Raw genomic sequence first — 23,998 nt, 5'->3', positions numbered from 1 at the left:
GGTTCTTCCTTTGGAGTTCTTGATGAGTTTTGGTAAGTTCATGGTTGTTAAACTGATCTTTTGTCAAAGACAGAAGGTGTTTGGGAATCTTCATGACTAGAAATACTCTTCAGGCCTAATGGCAAAGCTATATAAAAGCATTGGTTGGTGCCAGTATTGAAATTAATTTTTTTTGCTCTCAATTTGAGTGGTACATTAATTTATCAGTCTGTGCTGATCATTTAACTAAAACAATGGCAAAGGTTCAAAGGGGCATATGTGCAAAAGAGTAGAGAGTCGGGTTACTAACATCTGCTCACTCCGCACTGGCAGTTGAGAGATGGCACAAAGTTACAGGCTTGTTTGCGTCTTTGTGCTGCAACTGTAGCCTCCAGTAGCAGTGCACATGTGATGGTGATGATGTTCTTGAGTCTAGACTCTCCTGTCAGGCTGTGGGGGTGGGCAGTGATACCTGCTCAAGTTTGCTCTGCATTTGCTGCTGAGATTCAGGGCAGTGGTGGTAGAAAGGAGATCACAGGTGTTTGAAAGAGGCTGTTGGGGCCATAGTTTGCCCACCTGTGGTTTACAAAGATTAACAATCTACTGAATGTGGCTCAGTCTGGAAGAGACTCAGTCCATTCATTAGAAGTGTGGATTTCTGTCTTCAAAGGTAGCAGGCTTACTAACCACAGTAGGCAGCGATGAGAGCTAAAAGATCTGATCAGCTCTATTGTCTCTCTCCAAATTTGTGTAGATAGAGTCACAGCCTTACCTTCCTCTTAAAAGTTCAAAGTTTCAAGAATGAGGCTGAAGTAAAATGCAAAACAGGAAGGACAGAGAGTAGAATTAGTTCGGTAAAACAATTTAAATGTATGTTTTTTAATGGTGGTTGTTCTTCTAATACAGCATGGCAAAAACATCCTCCATTTATTTATCAGATTTTTATACTGCCCTTCCTCCCAAGAGCTCAGGGCAGTGTACATGGCTGCTCCTGTCCTTTTTTTCCTCACAACAACCCTGTGAGGTAGGTGAGATTGAGAGAAAGTGACTGATTGGTCTGATGATCTGGAAATGGTTGGAGATTGTTCCCTTTCCAATGACTTCATAAATATTTGCTTCAGTTAACTTTGACAAAGTGGCCAAAACATCATTCATTTTCTGATGTAGCTGCAACATTGATCTGAAAAATGGTCAGAATAAATCACTGTTTTAAAATAGTGTACGCCTTGTAAAATTAAATCTATATCTGTCTATGAGTTGTGAAGAATCTATTAAAGTTATATCAAACAAGAATGCACTTTTTGGAGAAAGCAATGATTAAATCAAGTCTTCCTGGCAAGTCCAGTCCACCTTGGAAGAGCTACATCATAGTGCAGGAAGAGTTAAGCTTAATTAAATGTGGTGGTGCTGTGCGCTCGAAAAGATCTCCAGCATTTTTATCTTACTTTCATAGAGATCTTGCAAACCACCAGAATGTGCATTTTAAGAATCAATGTGTTAAGGACTTGGGCTATGTTTGAATGAGACGATGCCTCATGAGTCTTGACATAGCCCAATCCCCTCATCTATGAATAAAACTTTTCAAAAGAATTTATGAACAGACCTGATTCTGCCTTACATAGCAGAATGAAAGCAAAACTTCTTTCAGATAAGCTCAGTCTTTTATGAGTATATGCATTAGACTTAGGGGTAATATAAAGCTTGAAGTGCAGCATGCTTGGTGGATATCAAGACAGCAATGAGAATTTAATGAGAACAGCAAGGTTCGCTTCAAAAGTGACTATTAAATTTAGTGAGTGCAAACACATGGTTGTCTCCTAGTTTAAGCAGATAGTACATTTTTCATGAAGCATATTGTTGTGTAAATATATATGCAGTTTTAAATTTATCATAATTTATGCAGTTTTGAATACAAAGAACACGCCTCTGTAATGCCTGTTTTATGTTTCTCTTTGTACTTTTGTGAGCAATAAATGTTACCTATAGGATGGGAGGCGTTAGATGTTGGCCACAGGTACCTCTAACTCTGTACTGAATTGTAGCCATGCTGCATAATGCTTGATATATAATTATATATACTATGTAACATATTTGTGAAAGGGATAGCCATGTTAGTCTTTTGGAGCAAAAATAGCAAAAGTTTTGTTGCGTAGTAAAGACCAACAAACTTATGGCACAAAAACTTATGTCACCATAGTTCTGGCAGGAACCCATGCATAGCAGCAGGGCAGATATAATAAATACAGTGGATTTAAATCCAATTAGTATGCCTGCTTTTCCAGAACGGTCGTTAGATTTTTAAACATTGTTATATAATGTTTATATTATTTGGATTCTGTGCCTGGACTACTATAATTATGTTGTTTGTAGATTATATTCAGCTGGTTGAAGATGATATTCAGCAGGATGAATGGAAAGAGATTGACCAGTGGCGTCACTGGGGGGGTGCAGGCCACACTGGGTGACACACACTGGGGGGGCCTCATGTGCTAAAATCGCAATGATTAAGAATAATACCACCATGTCATATACCATTCAATGCAGAATTTACAGAAGAATGCAGTAAAAAAACTGGAGTGAAATATACTCTTTCTATTAAAAGATATGACCAAAAAACCGGAAAAACAAAAATGCATGAAGCACTATGGAAATTTAGACTGAGTCCTGTCATGTGTTTACTCGTAAGTAGGTGAACTTGCCTTAATCCATAAGAAGGGGCAGGCTGAGAGGAATCCAAGGACGCCAGAATGGTCCCAATCCAATGAACACAGCCCCCCAAAAACACCTGAGAACAAAATCCCTCCCTCTAAGCTGACAAATGTATTGAGCCCTATGGAAAGCAAAACTAAACATTTACTTGTGAGTAGGCGTTTCCTCGTACATAAGCAAACATGCTTTGGTCAGACCATCCAAAGGTGAACGCGAGCCACCAGAATAGTCCCTATCGGATTAAACTGCCGCCTTGGGTGCCCTTCGGGGAGAAAGGCAGAATATAAATCAAATAAATAAATAAATAAATAAATAAATAAATAAACCGGAGCTCAACAAATGCTCCAGAAGGCAGTCTCCCCCTATTAAAAAAAATAAAACAGATGCTTCAACTGGTAAGGTGAATTTTTTTATTTTTTAGACTTGCAAAGCCAGGTGGATCCTGGCAGTGACATGGTTTAAACTTATGAACATAAATTGAACTAGGCACTGGGTAGGGCTGAAAATCTTACTGATTCGGGGGGGAGGTGGTATTGCAGGCAGGCTACAGAGCAAATTTATTTGGTGGATTATTTGTTTTACTTTAATTTATAATTATTTATTTAAATTTGCTTGATGATGTCACTTTCAGCCATGACATCACTTCTGGTGTGACTATCATTGTTAAAAGATTATACATAGTAGCTTGTTAAAAGTACAGGTCTGTAACATTTCCCCAGATGCAAGCACATACCTTGGGAGTATCAAGTCTAATATAAAATATTTAAAAATAAAATATTGAAATGAATGGGGACCCACCTGAAATTGGCTCACGACCCACAGTTTGAGAAACACTACCCTAGTGGATAAAAAAAATCCATGGATAAAGAAAGAGTGGAAAAATAGATAAATAAAGACCCGCTTCCAGATTTCTTGCTCCGCCATTGCTTCTAATAAGGTCATGCTTCAATAGGGGTTTGATTCTGGAACTCCCTGCTGATACCATAAAATGTGTTAAATAAAAGCAGTTTAAAACAATTAAAAAGTGCGTCCCTTTACAGTTGTGGTTTAAAAATAGCTTTTCTTACCGTTGTAGAGAGGCAGTTGGCAATTAGAAATACAAAGGACCCCCTACCTGAAGAATAGAATGATTGCTTGCATGACTGTCTCCCTATGACAGTAAGAAAAGCAGTGTTTTAAACTGTGATTTTAAAGGGATGCATTTTTTCCCTTCTCTAGGGATCAGCATATTCCTTCTCATTTGCAGTGGTCATTGCATGTTGAATCAAATCTGGAGCCAGAAATGACAATGAGCGGGGGAGCCTTGCACCACACCCAGAACATAAATAAAGGTAGTCCAATGGGAAACGTCAAATGAATATATGATTACCTTTATTTGTGCTCTGGGTGTTGTACAATGATTATTAGGTAAAGTTGAAGTTGCATGACATGATGTTCCGATTGGCATCTTTAAAAATAAGACAGACATTGTGGCAGTATGGAGGATTTTTCACCACTTTCCTTACACCACTTCTTTATCTGAACCTCTCGCTTTCCAGTGGCATCTATTATTCACCATGCCATAAAGGGGGATCATTGTGGGGGACTAGAGTAAGGGTCAGGGAAACAATGTATAGGATTTGTATCTATGTATGTGTGTATGTACTAATATATGGTTTTTGTTTTGATAGTATAATTAGAACATGATGTGTTGCAGTGCTTGGTTCAAGTATCCCGCAGGGCTCCTACATTATTTCCATAACATAAAGCAATGAAAGTTGGGATGTGAACTGAAATAGCTTGGTACCACAATGATCTATTATCCTTCTTCACTTTTGACTTCTAATGTTGTATTTTTCCCCAGGCAAGCATGGGACCTTGCTGTGGATATATGTCTTTCTCAGTTACCCACCATTATAGAAGAAGGAACTGCGTTCAGGGTAAGTTATTGAGTTGCTGATGGAAATATATGTGGATAAATATGTAGAGATCAGCCAGTTCATCGCATCTCTATCTTTCTTCTTACTTGCCCTCTTGTTGTCTTACAACCAAAACGTATCCAGGAAGTGTAATATGTATCTGTCTTAAGGGCATAGAGCAGTGGAACATTTGAGGGGTCAATTAATCCGATTCCATTGCTACTCAAAGCTGTTCTGATATAAATTGTCATGTTTTGTTTTGTTTCTCATGAATGAGAAAACTGAAATAAAAGGAGGGAAATGACTCCAAGATACCTGTATGGGAGATGGTAGTATCTTGTTGGTAGCTCTTTCAATAACAGTTATAGTTTGTTTTTATGTGGTTTTCATCATAAGGGGCAAACTACTTCATATAATTGCATGCCATCCTCCCACCCTCCCTGTTTATGCATATGCTAATATGTGTATGTATGCATGCATACACACATGATCTGAACTTTTGGTACCAGATGGAAATGGTAAATACTTCCTCTTGGCTGAAAATAGTTTATCTGAAGCCTAAAACAAACCTCAGTGATTTGTAGAAAATAGTGTTGAGATGGTACAGTAGGGCTCTTGCACTGCAAAAAAAAAAAAACCAACCCAGACTTGCTAGCACTTTGCTGATATATTCAGCTTCTTATTACCAGCAAGTACTCCTGAAAATTTACACTGACACAAAAAAAAACCTGTGCTATAAGAGGACAGGACAAGCAGCTTAAAGCACAGAGGGGGCTGAATAGTGGTAGTATATAGTATATGCTTTTGGATTCCTATGTGTATGTATGTGGTGGCTATTCTGTAACATGCAGAATATCTTACAACTGGATCAAGCATTTCCTTCTCTCTACTGCTAACTCTGACAGAGATGGGTTTGCACATTCTCTAGTGGAAGTAAATTGGCTTCTGAAATTACAAAACAGGACAATGCAAAGTGTTTGCAGAAGCCTATACCACTGCAAAAGCAGCATTCTGCCAAGAGTTTGGAGTAATTTTTTTTTAAACTAAAGTAGCCTTCCTGAAACCAGCATAGCTGCAGGCATTCTGCAAAAGATTTATATCTGAAAAACTTGGATTGCTCTGCTTTTTGACATTTCATTCTCATACAGAAAAATAAGAAACTTTGTTCTTTTTTCATTTTTGCTTAGCCACTTTTAAAGATAGAAAAGCTCTAGAAGCTGTTACTTGTTTCTTCAGGCTGAATCCTGAACTTTTATGCTATTTCTTTAACAGTTTGTGGACAGAACAATTTTTATTATGACTCTTTTACTGGCTAGCTGGCCACCTTGGACATGATAATATGGTGCATTGTGGCCTGAACTCCATTAACAGCCTAATCCTGTCCTCCTCCCCACTGGTGCAACCGCATCAAAAAAGATGTGCACTGTATCCACTGGGGACGGCCAAGGGGGCTTTAGAGGAGAAAGGGGATTTCAATCCCCTTACACCTGTAATTCTCCCACACCACAGTGGCTCTCCTCAGACCTGCACCAGCAATTTTGCTGGCATGTCCAAAGAGAGAAAGGGGGCAGGGAAGCTGCTACTGAAAGGAATAGGATCCACCCTATGCCATTGCCACCAGATCTGCTCCCTCCAGCAGCCTCCTCTCCCCATTCCTCCATCTTCTGCCCCCCCAACGTACCTTACTTGTCTGGTCCTTCTAGGTCCACTGATGCAGGCAGAAAGACCATGGCCTGCCAGAAAGACTATGGCACTCAGACAGCATGCTACTCGGCACACTGCCAGAACACACTTTATGGCTGCTTTAGCACAATAGGATTGAGATGTAAGATGTGTTAGAAAATAAAGTACAGGTTTTCTGTCTAAAGTTTCATATTTACTATATAACCAGATATTTTCTACCCGGTGTAGAGGACTCTGTGAGGATAGAAGTTTGTTTTGCTTAACACAGACAGGTATTTTTAGCTCATGTTTATAACCTAATAGCATTTTTTCCCCTTGAGAACCAGTCAAGAGGTTATATGAAAACATGCTTTAAAACCTTAAGGTCTGTTTGTTTACAAGACAGCAGCTTTGAGAAGATCGGTTTAGAGAGATGAGGTGGCAGGATGGTGGTTCAACTTTCTCTCCTCATGTTTTCCCCCTTCCCTGCCTTCCAGCTATCACCATCACTCCTGCAGGGCTCCACATGCTTATTTATACTCTCAACTGCACAATGATGGGTTAAATCAGTGGTTCTCAAACTGGTCTGTCACAACCCACCAGGGAACCTGAAGAAAGCCATTTCTCCTTAAGGGTAGTGGCCAAGGAATTAGCAACACGATTGCCACAACCGTGCTGCTGCCGGGTAGGAAAGAGGTTTTTTTTTTTTAACTTACCTAGGGATTGCTATGGCTCTCTGGAGGGTCCAGAGAGCCTGTGACCCCCTTCTGCAGTCCACACGGTGCTTCTGAAGTACTGTAAAAAAACAAAAAAGTCTGGTTTTGTGATGAAAACCAGAAGTGGTTTTGTTTTGTTTTTGTTTTTTTGCTTTTTACAATATTTTGGAGGTGCAGGGAGGGCTGAAGAGAGGGTTACTGGCTCCCTGAACCCTCTGGAGAGCCATAGCAGCCCCCAGTTAAATTTAAGTTTAAAAAAAAAACTCCTTCCTCACAGCAGCATGACCCTGGTGATTGTGTTGCTGCTCCCTCTCCTCTCCCGCAGATACTTGAGAACTGCTTGGTTAAGTATTCCCAAACTGCTTCCCTGCTCTAAATTATCCCTCTCAATCAGATTTCCCCAAAACAAAACAGTTATTGAAGTATGAAAAGCACATATTTGCATGTGCCATCTTAGTTTGCCCTCAGAAATACAGATAGGTGATCAGAGTACTTATTCAATTTCTTGCTGTCTTAGGACAAAACTAAATGTGTTGGTGGCTAGTCACTGATTTAAGCACCGATTCATCCTAATCACATTGAAAGAGGGGCTGTTTTCAGACAGAAGGGTCACATGAGGGAGGAGTGTGGATCGCTTCCCTGCCCTTAGGGTTAGGAGTGTGGATCGCTTCCCTGCCCGCTATTTAGCTCTCTGTAACCTCTCCCAGTTTTTGGTTTTTCCCTAGCTAACTGCAAGTATCAAAGCTTGACTGAGAAGAAAAGCACCCAGCAAGGAAGTAAGCTATGCATTTAACATTCCTTACCTGTGCCTCTTTTGTTGCTTTAAAAAAAAAAAAAAGGCCTGATGCATCCCTTTCTGTTTGATTGGGGCAGATCTGTGTTTAAACAGACCAACCTTCTTCAGTCATGTCTTATTTGACCATTCACTGAAGGTATGTGATTTTAATAAAAATGTAGCATGCAAAATAAGCCAGTGTACTCTGTCCGATTTACCAGCTAATAATACATACCTATAATAAGAACCTAACCCTATATCATCCGTCCATATTTAAGCAAACCACTCATCTAAACCAAGACCTTCTACCATTTATTTTGATTGTGAGCATGTTGGGAGTGATTAGTGTTCTGTAATTTGCCCCTTCAAGTGTTTCAAAACAAATTTCCATGTTTAAAACAGGTTTTGAAAAGACCCTCAGTTTTTTGGTAAGTGTCTCTACTTCCTTGTGCATCCCAACATTATGATCTGGGTTTGTCACACAGCTTACTCACTCTATCTGCATTCTGGCATTTAACCACAATGCTCTGATTACCATCTTACAGGTTTCCAACATTTGTGGATTGTTATTCGTGACTATACTTCAGACTAGGACAGTGATTCTCAAACTTTTAGCACCAGGACCTATTTTTTAGAATGAGAATCTGTCAGGACCCCCATAAGTGATGTCATGATTGGAAGTGACATCATCAAGAAGGAAAATTTTTAACAATCCTAGGCTGCAATCCTACCCACACTTATCCAGGAGTAAGTCCCATTTACTATCATTGTTAAAAGCATATACATAGTAGCCTGTTCAAAGTACAGATTTCCCAAAATACAGTCACATACCATGGCAGCATTAAGTCTAATAAATTAAAAATAAAATATTGAAATGAATGGGGACCCACCTGAAATTAGTTCGCGACCCACCAGGTGGGTCCTGACTGTCGTACACTTGGTCTCACTCCCAGGGTTTTGGGGTGCTCAGAGTTGTTGGTTCTGAACCCTAGAGCCCTCAAAGATCCCTGTTCGGTAGTACTGTCACCACCCTGTAAGAGCCAGTGCCTCAATCCAGGGAAACCGAGACCCTCTAGGCTTAACTATATCCCTTGTAGGCACTGAGCACTTTCTTTACTTAAAGTCTCAGTCCTCAAGTTTCTAGTCCACAATGAGGATTTTTGGTAGCTTGCTGAACGGCTAGGCAGGATTCTGAACCTTTGTCCCCAACAGACAATTATCTCTGTTGGCAACCTTAAGTCTCGAAAGACTATGGTATCGCGCTCTGAATGGTGGTTCTGGAACAGCGTCTAGTGTGGCTGAAAAGGCTGATTCGGGAGTGACAATCCCTTCCACACCGGGAGCAAGTGCAGTCTGTCCAGACAATGAACCAACATGGTAAAAAGATTTTCTACTTTATTAAATACATAGGGTTACAAAAGGTTACAAAAGGCTGCAAATGCTAGAGGCATAAAACTTCTAGGAAACATATCAGCATAAAACAACATAGCTAACTGGCTAACTCTATTAATCTCTGACTCACACCTGGGTCAGCTTCTTTTGTAGATCCTCAATTACCTAAGAGGCCACATGGTCCTGGTGGGGCAGGATGTGCACCCACCATCTCTCTCACCCAGAGACAAGGAACAAAGACCCTGTCCTCCAGAAGTGGGGCTGGAAGCTTGCCCTCTCAGCTCTTCCCTCCCCCCTGAAGATCTGCAGCTGCATTCCATCCTTGATGGGCGTCTTTCTGGCTGCCTAGGTGCTACATAATCACCTTCCATTGAGTTGTAAATCCTAGCAGCTAGGAAATGCAAGCCACTTCTGTGTTACTTTAGCTTGGTTCAGGCCTTGCAATGCTACTAGGCCTGACTGTACATATCCATGACACTGACCCACAGTTTGAAAAGCACTGGACTAGGATATTGCATTCTTCTTCTGCACTGCAGCAGTTTTCAGAGGCTTTGAAGCTGTGTAACACTTCTGTGGTGTTGCATAATGAAGAGAGAGCCTGTTTGTTAGAGTGGAGAATTATAAAGAACGGAAGGCAGAGTTAAGTAACTCTGATTGATGATAATGATGATATAGACTTGACTGCATCAATAAAGTTTGCCCAGTGATGACCTCAACAGTGGTTTCTATTTAGGTATTGCCAGTTTCCCAATGGCTGAAATAACCGTTATGCTAAATATCTTTAAATATAAAACTTCAGCCAAATTGGACTGGTCCCAGTCATTAAGCATAATTGGCACAATATTATAATAATCAAGCATTTCATTCACATAATGTAATTTGCATATTCATTCATTTCCCATGACCGTACCTCCTCAGAATACATGTGGAAGGAAGTTGACTTGTTTGAAAGTGTCCCCAGTCAAAGTCTTTTTTCCATGTAGCCCTGGCATGGTGGATGGTTGGTTTTGGGATTGGTGTATCTTTAAGCAAACAGTCATCCACATAATCTTAGCATAGTTGCACATGATGACTCTTGCATGTAAGTGCCTGCAAATGTAAACCAACTCTCACTAGTCCATTCCTTATCAAGTGCAATGTGGCACTGTTCCTAGAAGAAGAACTTGTTGCTCTGCAAGCATAACAAGAACAACAGGTTGAAAGCCAAAAATCTTAGAAAGTTGAAATTGCAGTGTTGCCTGCATTTTTTTGTGACCACCTTTGATAATTTAGTGGTCATTATCTCCAGATTACTGTTGACTAGCAAGAGAAGCTGCATTTTAAGGTGAGTTGGATTGCTTTTGAAAGGGCAGCAAGGGGAAAAAAAGCTCTTGAAAGTGAAGCATCAATAAAGGTTGGGATTGCCTTGCAGAATGCTGTAGCAAGGAGGGTATGTCATACATGAGAGCCTTGACAGTCAGGTCAGGAAGCATAGCTGTGAGTTGGTGGAATAAAGAAGTCAACTCAGGGCATTTGGAAAGAGGGTGACTCAGTTATAGCAACAGTTAGAAGGCTGAGCTGTGAAAATTCCTGATAGAATAAAGGTAGGTGTGAAGAAGACTAGGTAGAAAAGATTGCCTTATAAGAAAGGCTTCACTGAATACTGAAAGGGGTGAAAATGATCTTGCAGTCCATAAGGCAGTTGTTCTCAGACTCCCAGGGAGCTTGAGAACTGTTGTAAGTCCTTGTGGGGAAGCGAGGAAGGCAGCGGGGGCAAGGGGAAGGCAGTGACACAATCCCCAGGATAGCGTCGCTAAGGGGGGTGCAGGGACTGGCATGTACTTATCAGTTCCTGCAGCAGCCTCCTTGGGGTGCGGGGAGCCCTGTGCGAACCTCCACAGGACTCCCCAAGCATCAGAAATTGAAAGTGGAACAATCACACCCCACCTCCGGTTTGCAATCGCAAACCGGAAGTGGGGCGCAATTGCTCCACTTTCAATTTCTGACGCTTGGGCAGGGCCTAGGAGAGGGGGGTAAAGGGGGTAATTTGTACCCGGGCCCAGGGTCAGAAAGTGGGCCCAGGAGCCAAAGGAAGGGGCCCAGAAATTTCCTGGGATCTTACATTTTCCAATCTCATCTAGACTCGCAACTCACACAGGATACCATGGGCACATGGCAGCCATAAGCCATAAACACTAGGCCCAAGAATGCATACTTTCCTTAACACTGTCACATCTGGGAGGAAACTGACCTGCTACAGTAGCTCTTTGGCCTGTGGATCCACTTACCATGAAGGAGTGTATAGTAGCTCAGCCACCCAGCTGCACAACTGCAGGTGCTGCAGAAGTCAGTTTTGGTGTACACAGGACACCTTTCATTCTAGCGTGCTACTAAATACAATGCTACTAATCTCCTGCAATGATTTTCTATATTTGAAAGATTTTAGAGAGTCTTAGAAGCGTGTTTGGTTTTCTGTTATACTGTATCTAGCTTCCAACGCTGGGCAGGCAGGTAGACCTGAGCTCTGAGTTGGGAAGACTGGTAGACCAGGCTTTAAGGCTATTCCAGCTGTTGCCACTTTCCTCCTGTCTGTTTTACGCCCATTCTTCCTATCCCCATTGCCAACCCCCAACTCTGTTTCACCCCCTCCTTCTTTAGGAAGGGACCCAAAAGAAATTTCAGACCCCAAATAAAATTCCTCTCAGAGGCCCTGGCTTGAGGAGCCCTGCTGTGGGTCACACAGGGCTCCCTGCACCCCCCCCTTAGCAACGCGATCCTGGAGATCCTCTCCCCCCCTGCCTTCCCCCCTCCCCCGCACCTTAAGCAGGCAGAATCCAGGGCCTTCTGACTGGGGTTTCGCAATGCTCCAGTTTGAGAACCACTGCATAAGGCATTTTCCAGAACTTTGAATCAGGCATATACTTCTAGGAAAGGTAGTAATATATATATGAAAAGTCCCATCTTGGTGGCTATTGTAATAGTTGAAGTTTTTTGGACAAAATGCATGCAAATATATAACACTGCCTGGATGAGAGCCCAGTAGAAATTTATTAAGAGGAAAAAAATTGCCGTTGGGTCCTCTAGCAATGACAGCAACAATCTATGGCCATAAAATGAATTCTTCCTGTAAAAATGATTAAAGTCTTGAAGCTCATGATCAGAGGGAAAAAACTAATGTGTAGCCTAATGCAGTGTTTTGAAACGCTTAAAGAAGACTCCCCAGTACTACCTGTGCTTGGCAGGTTGTACACTTTCCATTTGTGGTCACGAATGAACAGCTTTCTACTGATAGGATGTAACACTGCTCACTGCCTCTCAGAACAGATGCGGATCTTTGTTTGTTTGAATGTGTTTGTCAACCATTATTTATTTAGCACTGCTTTGAAAGAGCTCTTCCAGGATTTGTCAGTAGCAAGCACTTTAGTGTGACTTGGCTTTCCTAAATGTGAACCGGACAGGCATGACTCACAATTATACTAAGCCCGTAAGAGCACTTGTGTTTACCTTTAATTGTGGACTTTTAAACACAAATCAAAAGAAATTGATTTTATAATAAAATGCTAATTTTGCAAGTAACGTCGTTAGCCTGGGTTTTTTCCCCCAGCGGTTTTGTGACTAGACAACCTTTACTTGTATCTCTGACTAGAAATCTCATTAATAAACTGTGTTCTTAATATTTCACTGGAATAAGTACTACCCCCAGGTTGTGGTGATGGTCATTCGTTATTACATGAATATTTCTCTCCATGTAGCCATTCTGTTTGCAGCATCTTGGCCACCACAGCTGCATATTTTCGAAATTATAGATCAACTCTACAATTTGAAAAGAAACCACCTTAGTTCAGTCATATGTGGAATCAGAACAGAGATGTCTCCTTTTGTGCTTGATTTATGTGTTTGTCTTGTAAACCTGGTTTGGTTAATTTTACATTTATATAGGATTTATATATCTGCCATTTAACTTCTTGTTGAAGGATGTATTGATATCACTTGAAAACGCACCAGCATCAGCACCTCGTATTTTGAATCCACTTTGCCCACTCCATTTTATTTTATTCCTTGTAGACCAAATCCTGGGTCTCTGTTAGTCAACTTCTGAACCATACTGCAGCCACGTTGTAAAATCCTGTGTGCACTGTTAAACTCAGGGGCTTAGTTTTTTGTTACATTGCTTTTACATGCAGTGAATTGAGCATTACTTGAACATTCTTGGTCTTAACTCTCATTTCCTAATCAACATTTTGCTCTCCAATCCATCAGGAATTACTGTGAACCAGACTAGGTTTAGCATCTGCCAGCCAGCAGTAATCCTATAAGAAATTGTGGTTTATTGGAGGCTTGAGCATTAGCCGCTAGGGAGAAGAAAATTTAAGTATCACGGAGGTTTACTCATTCAGTTTTGTAACTGGGCTGGCCAACGTCAGAGATGGTATCTCAGGTGTCCAGTGCTCTCACACAGAGTTTCTCAAATGTTGTCATAGTGAACTACCACATCAAAGAACAAACAGTTTCAATTTCCAAGAGTGTACCTAAGGTAAATTTACAGGCAGCACTCATTCACATCTCGGATGGAGAGCAGGGTAAGTTAAAGGAAGGAGAGAACGTAATGTACTTTTAAGATGCTCCAAAAAGATAGGAACAATGAATCGCGTTATCCCTAACTCCTTCAAATGATGATGAATTGTACCACACTAAAGTCAAGGGGAAAGGGCCCAAAATTGTTCTTATTCCCTAGATTAGGGGAATAAGATGGCAAAGTCGTCTGGCCTATAGTCCCAAAAAAGATATACGGTGGTCCTAAAACAGAATTCTGAACTCTGTACAGTGTAAGCAGATCAAGGGCAGAAGCTTCCTTTGAGCACCATTCATTGTCTGGGCATGCATGTCTCCACATCATGCCTATCTCTTTTTTCTAAGCTCTGTGGCCTAACTGGGAGGTTGATGCGTGCATTCTTACTATTGATGGATCCAATGTCTGGCCCCTACATGAAAGAAAGTTGCCAACCTCTATCCTACGTAACTGCTTGTGCTTCTTGAGGGAGCCCTTTTGATACTGTTTAGCTCAGCTGCCAAGCTGAACTAGTAAATTGTTTCTTGAAAAGTAGCAGACTATTGTTGAGTCTGGGGAGTTGAACACTCATGTGTAGACACAGGAGGTGCTTCTACACCAAGGATTTTCCCAAACAGGCTTGTTCATAGCTTCTGGAACTTGATGGTCACAAGATATCTGTGCATAACTGTGGTCCAGCACCCTGCCTGAAACTCAGAAGAACCCCTATAGGGGCCCAGCGAGCAGCTACAGCAAGTTTGACAGCTCAGCAATGATATCATTGCCAAGTGCCTAGAAATGAGGGGAGGCTGTTCAGCCAGGCAACTGATAGGATCTCCACTGGGCAGGGCTAAACCCAAGTATAGGAGTCCTTTAAGAGCCATAGGTAAGAGGCAGGAAGGGAAGAGAGAGAGAGCTAAAAGGGAGAGATGGTAGGCAGATGCAGAGAAAGTTGGGGAGAGAAGGGAAGCTTGGCAGAAATAGTCAGAAGGAAAGGGATGAGAAGGGAAAGGGGTAGTGCTTACGCTACATTGAGGTAATTAAAAATATTTCCAGTGCTTTGCATTTCGTGAAAGATATTAAATGTGGGATTCCTGTTGCACACACAGTTGTTGCTATGGTTTATTATGACACAATACTCATTGTTTCCTCAACAGCACAGCCCATTCTTTGCTGAGCAGCTAACAGCATTCCAGGTATGGCTGACAATGGGAGTAGAAAACCGCAACCCACCCGAACAGCTTCCCATTGTACTGCAGGTGAGTAGTCTTGATAAGCAGTAAGATGGCAAGATTAGCTGAGGCTGTTGAAACATGTGGACAGGCAGCCAGCTGCAGACTGTCTCACTGTGTGTGTGTATTTACAAGGATGTCTTTCCCTGACTGCTTTGCTCTCTGCCAGATGGTGTTTGGGTAAATAAATTATGTGGACTGCATTCAAGACTAATTGGAGTGGATTGTTTGCTAGGTCTTTGCTGAAATGGACACATTGCACACAAGCTCCCCTTCAAATGCTCTCCCCTTGAGCATAAATTGAGATTGTAGGGTATTGGCCAATGCTATGAAACTTAACTCCTTCACCTGTATCTACTTTGTGTCAGCAAATTTCTTACAAAGAACAGCCACACTTGCTTTATGTATCCTCTCTTAACTTTCAGAATTTAGTGACAATACTCACTTTGTGCATTTCTTGCATGCAAATTCACTAGAGAAGTCAATGATGGTAGGAATTGTCAGTGGAACAAGTAAGGGGCTGACACACAGGCTTGATACCATAAAAACAGATGGATGTCCAGCAATTGAAGGAAGCTGTGCTTAACAGGGTAGCATGGAGAACTCTTGCCTATAAAGTTGCCAAGAGTTGGACACGGCTGAATGGATAACATGCACATACTTTGTGAGAAATGCATGATTGTCTTACTTGCATTAAAAAAGTGGATCTTTTGGCTATGCGATTTTAACGGAAAGATCAGGGAACTGACTGACTGAAAACATTTGTAGGTGTCTTATTTAATGACTAAATAACAGAATAGTCCAAGCCAAGGTCAGGGGCCAGATCTTAGCTGGCAGGAGAACTGAGCAGTGTTTTCAGAAAACAGCACCTTTATGATATTGCAATATCCCATAGCTTTGAGAAGAACCACACATTTGTACATGGCATTGTACCAGTTTTACAATAATGGGCATTTATAATTCTAGTTGAAATCAAAGCATTTATCATTATTTCTGCCAGTCTTTGAAGGTTCCCTTTTTTGGGGAGGGGGAGAGCAATCCAGTTAAGGCTGTTCCTGCTAAGAAAAATGGGGCTGTATTGTTTTGCCTATCCAAGGGCATCCATTTTCCTCCCTGATAATGGGAAAGAACTCTCATTCCCATTTAGATCCAGTAGCTTGCATCATGGCTGACAGTATCATCAATCTTTTCAAGTCTGAATCTTCATTTTGTAGAACCTTTGAAGTCTCAGAGATCATTGTGGGGAAGGGCTGATAGATGGGCAGTTTATCTCTGACAAACCAATGAGGGCAGACAGATTTCTTATCTGGCATCAGATCTGTTGAGTGACATGACTCTGGAGAGCTGCACTGATAATTTGGCAGCAATATTAAGATACCTACCTGCTTCATGGAATGAAGTGCCTAAGCTAGTACAAAAGGCAGCACAGAGCTTGAAGATTCTGTGGGGCAATGAAGTTCATATTGTTTTATCAGAGTTGACTTGTGGTACGGTTGATTACGTTTGGCAGCATATGTACATGTTTCATTTCCTGGAAGTATCTACATGGGTAGTGTATCTAAAAAAGTGACCTAGAGAGAGAGCTTTGGTTTCCTTCCTCCCCTTTCTTTTCTCCTGAGTTGCCTCTTCCTGGAATAGAGGGGCATTTATGTGCCTTGGCACAATGCCAAGCATTTATGTGTATTAGTCCCAGGAAAACAATCCTTTTGTAAATGGCCTTTTATTGACTGCTTAAATATTGCAATCCCTTTAGACACTCTGCTGACAAAAGTAGATTCCTGATGCAGTGGGAGAGCATTGGGAGGAAACAGCAACTTTACTACTGCCTGAGTGGTAGATTGTTAATCTTTGGTGGGGCATTTCCCTTCCAGGGCAGTGCAGCTCAATGGGATTCATTGTTTGAAGGCAAAACCTAACTGCAGATGCAGAATAAGCTTCTTTTTTTTCCACTGCTGCCTTTTAATAATGATGTTGGCTGTTTGACCTTTGGTATCTTATATTTCCTTTAATATAAAATCTCTGTGAATGTATCCATTCCTGCTGAGGGTGTCAAGTTTGACATTTGCATATTCCCAGCATATCTTTTAAAAACTCTGATCCAATTTTTTCCCCTGTCTATTTCCCTCCCTGAATTTGAAAGGGGCTTTTGCTGTTCATATGAGGATCAGAGGGGCTAGATAAAAATGGAAAAGTTCATTATAGTTTTATATTGGAAAAAAAAAAAAATCTTGATTGGTTTTTAGTACATGCTTCTGTATCCGGAAATAAGTATTGCCTCTGCAGCATTCTTTTTTTCTGAAGAGAAATAATTCCATTGCAAGAATGAATGAAACTATTTATGTTCAGTGTGTGAGAGAGCATTGTTTTCCTGTGGTGTGTGCTGGATGGCAGCCAGTCATCTCCCACATTGGATTCAACCAAAGGTTGCTTTTTGGGGTGGGAAGTCTTCTTCATGAAAGAGGGCCCTTGCAAAATACATTCACTCATTTTAGTTACTGGGGTATGCTACAAAAAAGGGGGAAATATTTTCACAAACTGACAACACGAAGCATTGGCTTTGTTTTTATTGAACTTCATGAGATCCTCATTTAACCAAACGTTCTTTATGAAGCTTTTTTCAGAGTGAGGGCAATTTTTTCTGGGATTCACTGTGTAAAGTGACATTATCAAGTTGCTTCTGTGATCACTAATTGACTGGGATTGCCTTAGAAGGAAGCTCCTTTTTTTGTACTTGTAAAGATGCAGATCAGTGAGTTACACAGTTGGGAAAAGTGAAAGAAGGGAGGCAAATTGTTCTTTATCTAAACCGTCTCACTTTGAAGCTGTTTCTGGACTAAAAATTCATCACAGCCCTAGTATAGTATCAAGGCTGCTTGCAAGTCTATTAGAACTTGTAAAGATAAATACTAATTATGCACTTCAAGCAGGGAAGTCAAGGGATAGTTACAGCTAGGTAAGAATGGATCTTACTAAATTATCTCATGTTACAATTTTATAGACCCGTTAGGTACAAATAATGATTCAGGTAATGTGAGAAGCATCTTTATTGGGAATGAAACCGATTAATTTTAAACTTCCCACTTAAACCCCATTTTTCCTGCAGTATTTTGTCTCCAGGCCAGTCTAACCATCTGCTCCTGAAAGACTGTGTGCATGGGGAAAAACATGCATTTGTCAGGAAAAATGATTGAAATAAGTTAGTATACATGGCCATAGTGTGCACCTTGCCAAGTATCTGCACTGTTTTGGAAACCCTTTGGAAGCTGCACGTTGGTTATTTCCTATCTCTTTGAGGAGCATAATCCTAATCAGGTCTACTCAGAAAGTGTGGTTAGGATTGCAGCCAAAGTCCATTCTTATAGAAATCCAGAACAATAGCTTCTGATAGATTTGAGGCATCTTCAGAATTCTCCTTCATTCTCCAGTGGGATCTCCATGTCCATCTTAGTCCTTCCAAGTGGGTAGCTCCTCTCTCTCAGGTAGGCAGGCCAGAGTTTTTTGAACTTCCTGAGGGGGAGGGGCTGCCTGGACTTCCCCAGACTGGCCTAGCCTTTCCGCACCATTTCCTTTGGTTTCAAACTGCTTGATCATACGGACTACCTTTACTGTGTATTCTCCAGCTTTATTTTCGACCATTTCTGATCTTCGTTTTGTGCATTCTGCTCTACCAAAAGTGTTCTTACTAAGTTTCCCAACATTTGCCTGGCCAAGTTGTCTTGGTCTCAATTCTTACTTTTCAGCATCTCCAGAATCATCCTCTTTGTTACCACTTGCTGAAATCTCTGGTTATTTCCTGCCAAATTTAAAATCTCTGCCTAGTATGGCTTCTGTGCTGTTTTATTCTCTTAACTCAATTCAGAATACCTTCTAACAAGTCATTGGAGCCAGATAATATTCATGTGATAGTTCTTTAAGAACTTTGGTGTGAAATGGTTGAGTGGTTGAGTAAAGAAAGATGTGTGCAGTGTATACACAAGGTCCCAGGTTAATCCCTGGGGTCTCCAAGTAGAGCTGGAATTGAAATTTCAGGGGGCAAGGATAGGGACAGAAAAAATAAATACTAAATAGTTCATGGGACATTATGGTTTATATACTGAGACAGCAACCTCAGACTTATGATTCAGATTGGGAATACTATCGATTTAAGTCTGTGGGTTAAACGTTGTAGTCCAAAAACTTAATACTATTAAGACTACAAGACAAACAAGGCACAGCCTGATAATATTTCACACTCAGCCAAATAGGAGCCTGTAGAACTACCAGCTCATTAACATACTTGAACAAGGCTTTAATGAGTTTGCATTCATTTGCTAATGTGTGTCTTTCTCCTGCCTTTCATTCTAACCTCTTGGCATCCATTTGCCAAGGAAAGCAAAGGCTTGATTATTGCTTCCCAATCTCTTTGAGTTGCTTCTTACTGTTCCATTGTATTTCTGAACTGGAGACCTAATCTAATTCTTACTTTAATCTCTCCTCCATTCCCTGCCCACACATCATTACACCTCCAGATGTTTCTTTAGTTTAAATAGGCACCTATTAGGGCACCAAGTCTTTGTGGTTGAGAAGCACATGATGTTGGAAAATCACTCCCTTCTAACCAGTTATGGGTCATTGTTAGCAAAACATACTTCACCATCATTGGGGGGCAGCAGAAAGTATGGTCAGAATCAATGCTGAAAATTATTATGTAGTAAATTATGAAAGAAGGATAATGGAAAGAGCTCACTTTTTGTGTGGGGCAATGATAGGAGCTGACTACTGATTGTTTAGTTGCCTCCTTTCAGATTATAGCACCATTATTGCTCCACTTCTGGAAGCTGGCCTCTTTCACTTGTTCCCTTGAGGTCATTTTCTGCTTTGTTCTGAAATGCTTACACTTGAACATAACCTATCACCATTTCCCCAGTTTGTCTTGTTACATGTACTCAGTAGTTGCAGAGATCTATTAAATTTTTTTGCACTGTTTTTCCCTTTATTTCACAGGTGCTGTTGAGTCAGGTTCATCGACTGCGGGCCCTTGATTTATTGGGCCGGTTTTTGGACCTGGGTCCCTGGGCTGTTAGCTTGGTGAGTGCATATTACGGGCATCTCTGTGGAAGAGGAAAGTTTCTTTCTGTATAATCAGCATGTGTGAGTGATTACTTGCAGAATGTAGTATATAATGTCCCATACTTACTTTGCAGAAATGGTTACTAGCTGTCAGAAATCTGATGACTGTCTGGTCAATGTAAATCAGTCTGCCTTCACTTTAGCACCCTGTAGAAGTTGATGAGAACCCTTGTTATATTTTGTGTACATTAACTGAAAATAACAATCCCCATCCTTGTTTAGCAGATCCAATTCCATCTGAGGCTGGCCCCTGTGCTAATAGATGAGACAATGTCAGTAAGACAGCTTCTTATGCGCATGTTGGATTTATTGAAGGAGCTGTAGGAGCATAGGTTGAATTTTAAAAACTGTAGATGAACTCTGAGCTGTTGTAAATTTTACCCATTCTTCACACATGGGTTACCTGAGCCTGATTCACCTTAAAGGAGAAGAGGCTGGAGTTACAATCACTTGAGGATTTGAACAGATTTTGGCAAGGTGAACAAACTGTTGGGAATAGCTTATTTACATGGAAAACTGGAAACTTTAAAAAAAGGGGGGCAAAGGATGGATCATTGTACCCATTAAAAATAGCATAGTTTCTAGTGAAAAATTTGATCATGTTTTTGCAGCCTATCAGCTTATAAGAGCAAGCGGTCCCAATTCACATATAGGGGACAAGAGGTGCATCACGAAGATGTTGTGTTCTAAGCAAAAACTGATACTAGATTAAGTCTTGGTTTTGGCAGACAGAGAGCCCAATCCTATGCATGGCTACTCATAAGTAAACCTCATTGCAATCAATGGGGCTTATAAGCGTGGTTAGGATTACAGCCTATATAAGTTAGAAAACACCAGGTGACATCCAAGAATAAAAATATCTTGAAACAAATATGCAAGGAATATCTCCTCAGTTTCATCACTGTGGTATTCTTATCTATTTTCCTATTCCACCAGCTGCTAAGTGTGGAGAAAATAACATGCAAGTCAACCTACTGAGCTCTTGTTCTGCACATGCCAAGCTTATGTTTATCCTCAATTGTTTTTCCCTAGGCTTTGTCTGTTGGCATTTTCCCCTACGTGCTAAAACTCCTTCAGAGTTCTGCTCGAGAACTGAGACCTCTTCTTGTCTTTATCTGGGCCAAAATCCTCGCAGTGGACAGTGTGAGTAACCATTAAGTGTGAACGATGCAGAATCCTTTACAGGCTCCATCTCATTCATCTCTGCACAAGTGTGTGAACGACTTGTTCATACTTGGGAGTGATACAAGAGGCACTACCTAACAGCACAGTTCTACACATGTCTAACTCAGAAATTAGTCCTTCTGAGTTCAATAAGACCTACTTCCAGATGAGTGTGTACAGAGCTTCAACCTAAGAAACTGAAACCATGACTGAGTTGGAATTTGGTTCCAACTGGTTCAAGCCCAACTCTCTGTCTGTTATCTCTGTCTATACCACTTGTCTTAGTAAGAAAGCCTTAAATTATGTTGGCTGTTCTGTCAATAGATTGAAATGGATTTCTGTAACTTAGTATAAAAATCAGGATGGCACATGAGATTTTCTGTAATAAAAGCAGTGCTTTTTTGTATATATTAAAAAAAAGGTGCAGGAACTCACAACTTGTTAATCTTTTATTGGAGAAGATTTAGTTCCATGTAGTAAAATTACTCTAAGCAACTGTGGGAGTAAGAACAAAAAAGGGAATTATTACATGAGAGGGGTCCTTAGGTGCACACAGAAACAGCCACGTTTGCAAACAAGCGATTAAATATGGTTTAATTCAGGTATCAGAATACTCTGTCTTTGGGAAGGCGCTTGGCATGCAATTGTATGTTCTCTGCTGCCCTGAGCAGCTGCTGTGCATTACTGGAGAGGAACTGCAAGCGCTGGCTGGTGGAGGGCATGCTTGTGGGGGAAGGATGAGGAGGATCTCTGGCAAGGCTGGACAGCATGTTTTACACATGTAGAATCCCTTTTCACCTGCCCTTAGCATGTGAAAACAAGTGCAGATATATATCTCTGCCAGGATTAAGAGCCCAATCCTAGGTATGTCTACTCTGAAGTAAGTCTCGTTCTAGTCAATGGAGCTTACTCCCAGGAAAGTGCCTAGGATTGCAGCCTAAGAGCTCAATCCTATGCATGTCTACTCAGAAGTCCACTTTAGTGAATGGGGCTTACTGTGGATAGGATGGCAGCCTTAGAGTCCAATCCTGTGCCTGTCTACTCAGAAGTAAGTTCCATTATAGTGAATGCAGCTTACTGTGGATAGGATAGCAGCCTCAGGGCCCAATCCTGTGCCTGTCTACTCAGAAGTCAGTCCCATTAGAGTCAGTGGGGCTTCCTTCCAGGAAAGTGTGGAGAGGACTGCAGCCTCAGAGCCGCTCCTCTGCCTGTCTCCTCAGAAGTCAGTCCCACTAGAGTCAAAGGGGCTCACTGCGCCCTCGCACCTATCAGCCAGAGTTGCCTGGTGCAGGAGGAAGCCTGCCTGGGAAAGGATGGGGTGGGGGAAGAAGAGGAGCCCTATGGGGGGGGGGCTGGGCTGGGCGGGGGGGCTGGGGGGACCCTCGTTCAGTGGCTGCGCTTTCGAGGGGAGGGAGGGAGGCGCTGGGCTGGGAGGCGGAACTGAGCGCGGCGGCTGCTTGTTGTGGGGGAAGCCCATGAAAAAGGTGCTGGAACACCGTTCCGGTGCGGTCCATTAGAAAAAAAGCCCTGAATAAAAGTATATTGAAAAAAACCAGAGGATAGTTTTCCACCTGTTGAATCATTGACATTTGTGTTGATGTAAAATTCCCATTGATGACCAGTCATGTGTGTGTTCCTGAAGAAATAAAAATATAAAGTATAAAAAATATATGTTTGTACCAGGAAATTGCTAATTTATGAAATTTGCTCTCACAAAATGTGCAGTATAGTCTGTTTTGTCTGTTCCTGACTCATACCAAATCCTGGCGACTAAGGGTTATCATATTAGCTTGCTCTGCGCTGGGAACATTCCCTGTGATGGAAACTTATAGGACAGGATGCTAGAACCAAGAACTGAGCTCATGGCTCACTGTGAAGTATTTCCTTATGAATATGTTGATGTTTTTGCCATCTAGTTTTAATTGCATTCTTTTTCTCTGAACTAGCCTATGCTGGATAGTTCTCATACTTGAATAAATGTCCATTCTCTTTGTTTAATTCAACCCCTCTGCTGTTCAGACAATCATATATGTTGCAGTGTGCACAAAGGCAACTGCAGATGGCAATTTTTAGACAATGTAAATATTATAGCATCAGAAACAGATAATTTTAAAGGCTAAACACTCTGAGTATTGGTGTTGACTGGGTATTTTCGTTGCCTTTTCTAACACGTAGTATTTTACGTGAGAGAGCAGGAAGTCACACTCAGTCACTGGTTTTCTTTCCTGCTGGTAATCTAGAATTATTTTATTATATATTTCTGATAATGTATTAGGAGGATTTTTGACTGCAAAAAAGAAAAATAACCTTCTTGCTGTTCTGAAAAAATGCTTATTTTTGATGCATGCTGTTGTTTGGCTGGAGATTCAGGTCTCCATGTATAATTCAGAATAAGAATATATTCATTGAATCTGGCATGCAACACCGTGGAGGCCCGCATGCCAATGAAATTGTTGTCAAGTGGCATTGGGCACAATCACTGCTTTAAAAATACAACCAAATGCAGCCTTCAACCTTAGGCTGGTGAAGTATGTGCTTGATTAAGGGCCCAATCCTAACCAATTTTCCAGCAGTGATGCAGCTGTGCCAACAGGACATGTACTTCATCCTACAGTGGAAGGGCAGTTATGGAGGGCTCCTCAAGGTTAAGAGAACATTTGTTCCCTTACATCAGGGCTGCATGGCTGCTGCATTGATGCTGGAAGGTTGGATATGATTGGGCTGTTAGCTCTCATGTTGTGTATCTGCATGATGTCAGGGACTGCTCTCAATCTCCAAATTTGGAACAGGAGAGGACAAGGATGTTCCCTGCAGTTATACAGGTGATTCCACAC

At 41.3% G+C, this 23,998-nt stretch overlaps 1 protein-coding gene across 5 annotated transcripts in view; it reads left to right on the top strand.

The window, feature by feature from the left end:
* Nucleotides 1–23,998, top strand: part of RPTOR (regulatory associated protein of MTOR complex 1) — a 434,461-nt gene that overhangs the window by 286,434 nt on the left and 124,029 nt on the right. For all 5 annotated transcript variants that reach the window (XM_066615740.1, XM_066615739.1, XM_066615738.1 and 2 more), the window contains exons 10-13: nucleotides 4,532–4,607; nucleotides 14,817–14,918; nucleotides 19,875–19,958; nucleotides 21,033–21,143. In XM_066615740.1, coding sequence (XP_066471837.1) covers nucleotides 4,532–4,607; nucleotides 14,817–14,918; nucleotides 19,875–19,958; nucleotides 21,033–21,143 — 373 coding nt within the window. The remainder of the gene's footprint in view (nucleotides 1–4,531; nucleotides 4,608–14,816; nucleotides 14,919–19,874; nucleotides 19,959–21,032; nucleotides 21,144–23,998) is intronic.

Source organism: Tiliqua scincoides, chromosome 2 (assembly GCF_035046505.1).
Source record: "Tiliqua scincoides isolate rTilSci1 chromosome 2, rTilSci1.hap2, whole genome shotgun sequence".
Classification (NCBI taxonomy): domain Eukaryota; kingdom Metazoa; phylum Chordata; class Lepidosauria; order Squamata; family Scincidae; genus Tiliqua; species Tiliqua scincoides.
Note: the sequence above shows the minus strand (reverse complement) of the source record. Positions and strands in the feature narration are given on the sequence as shown.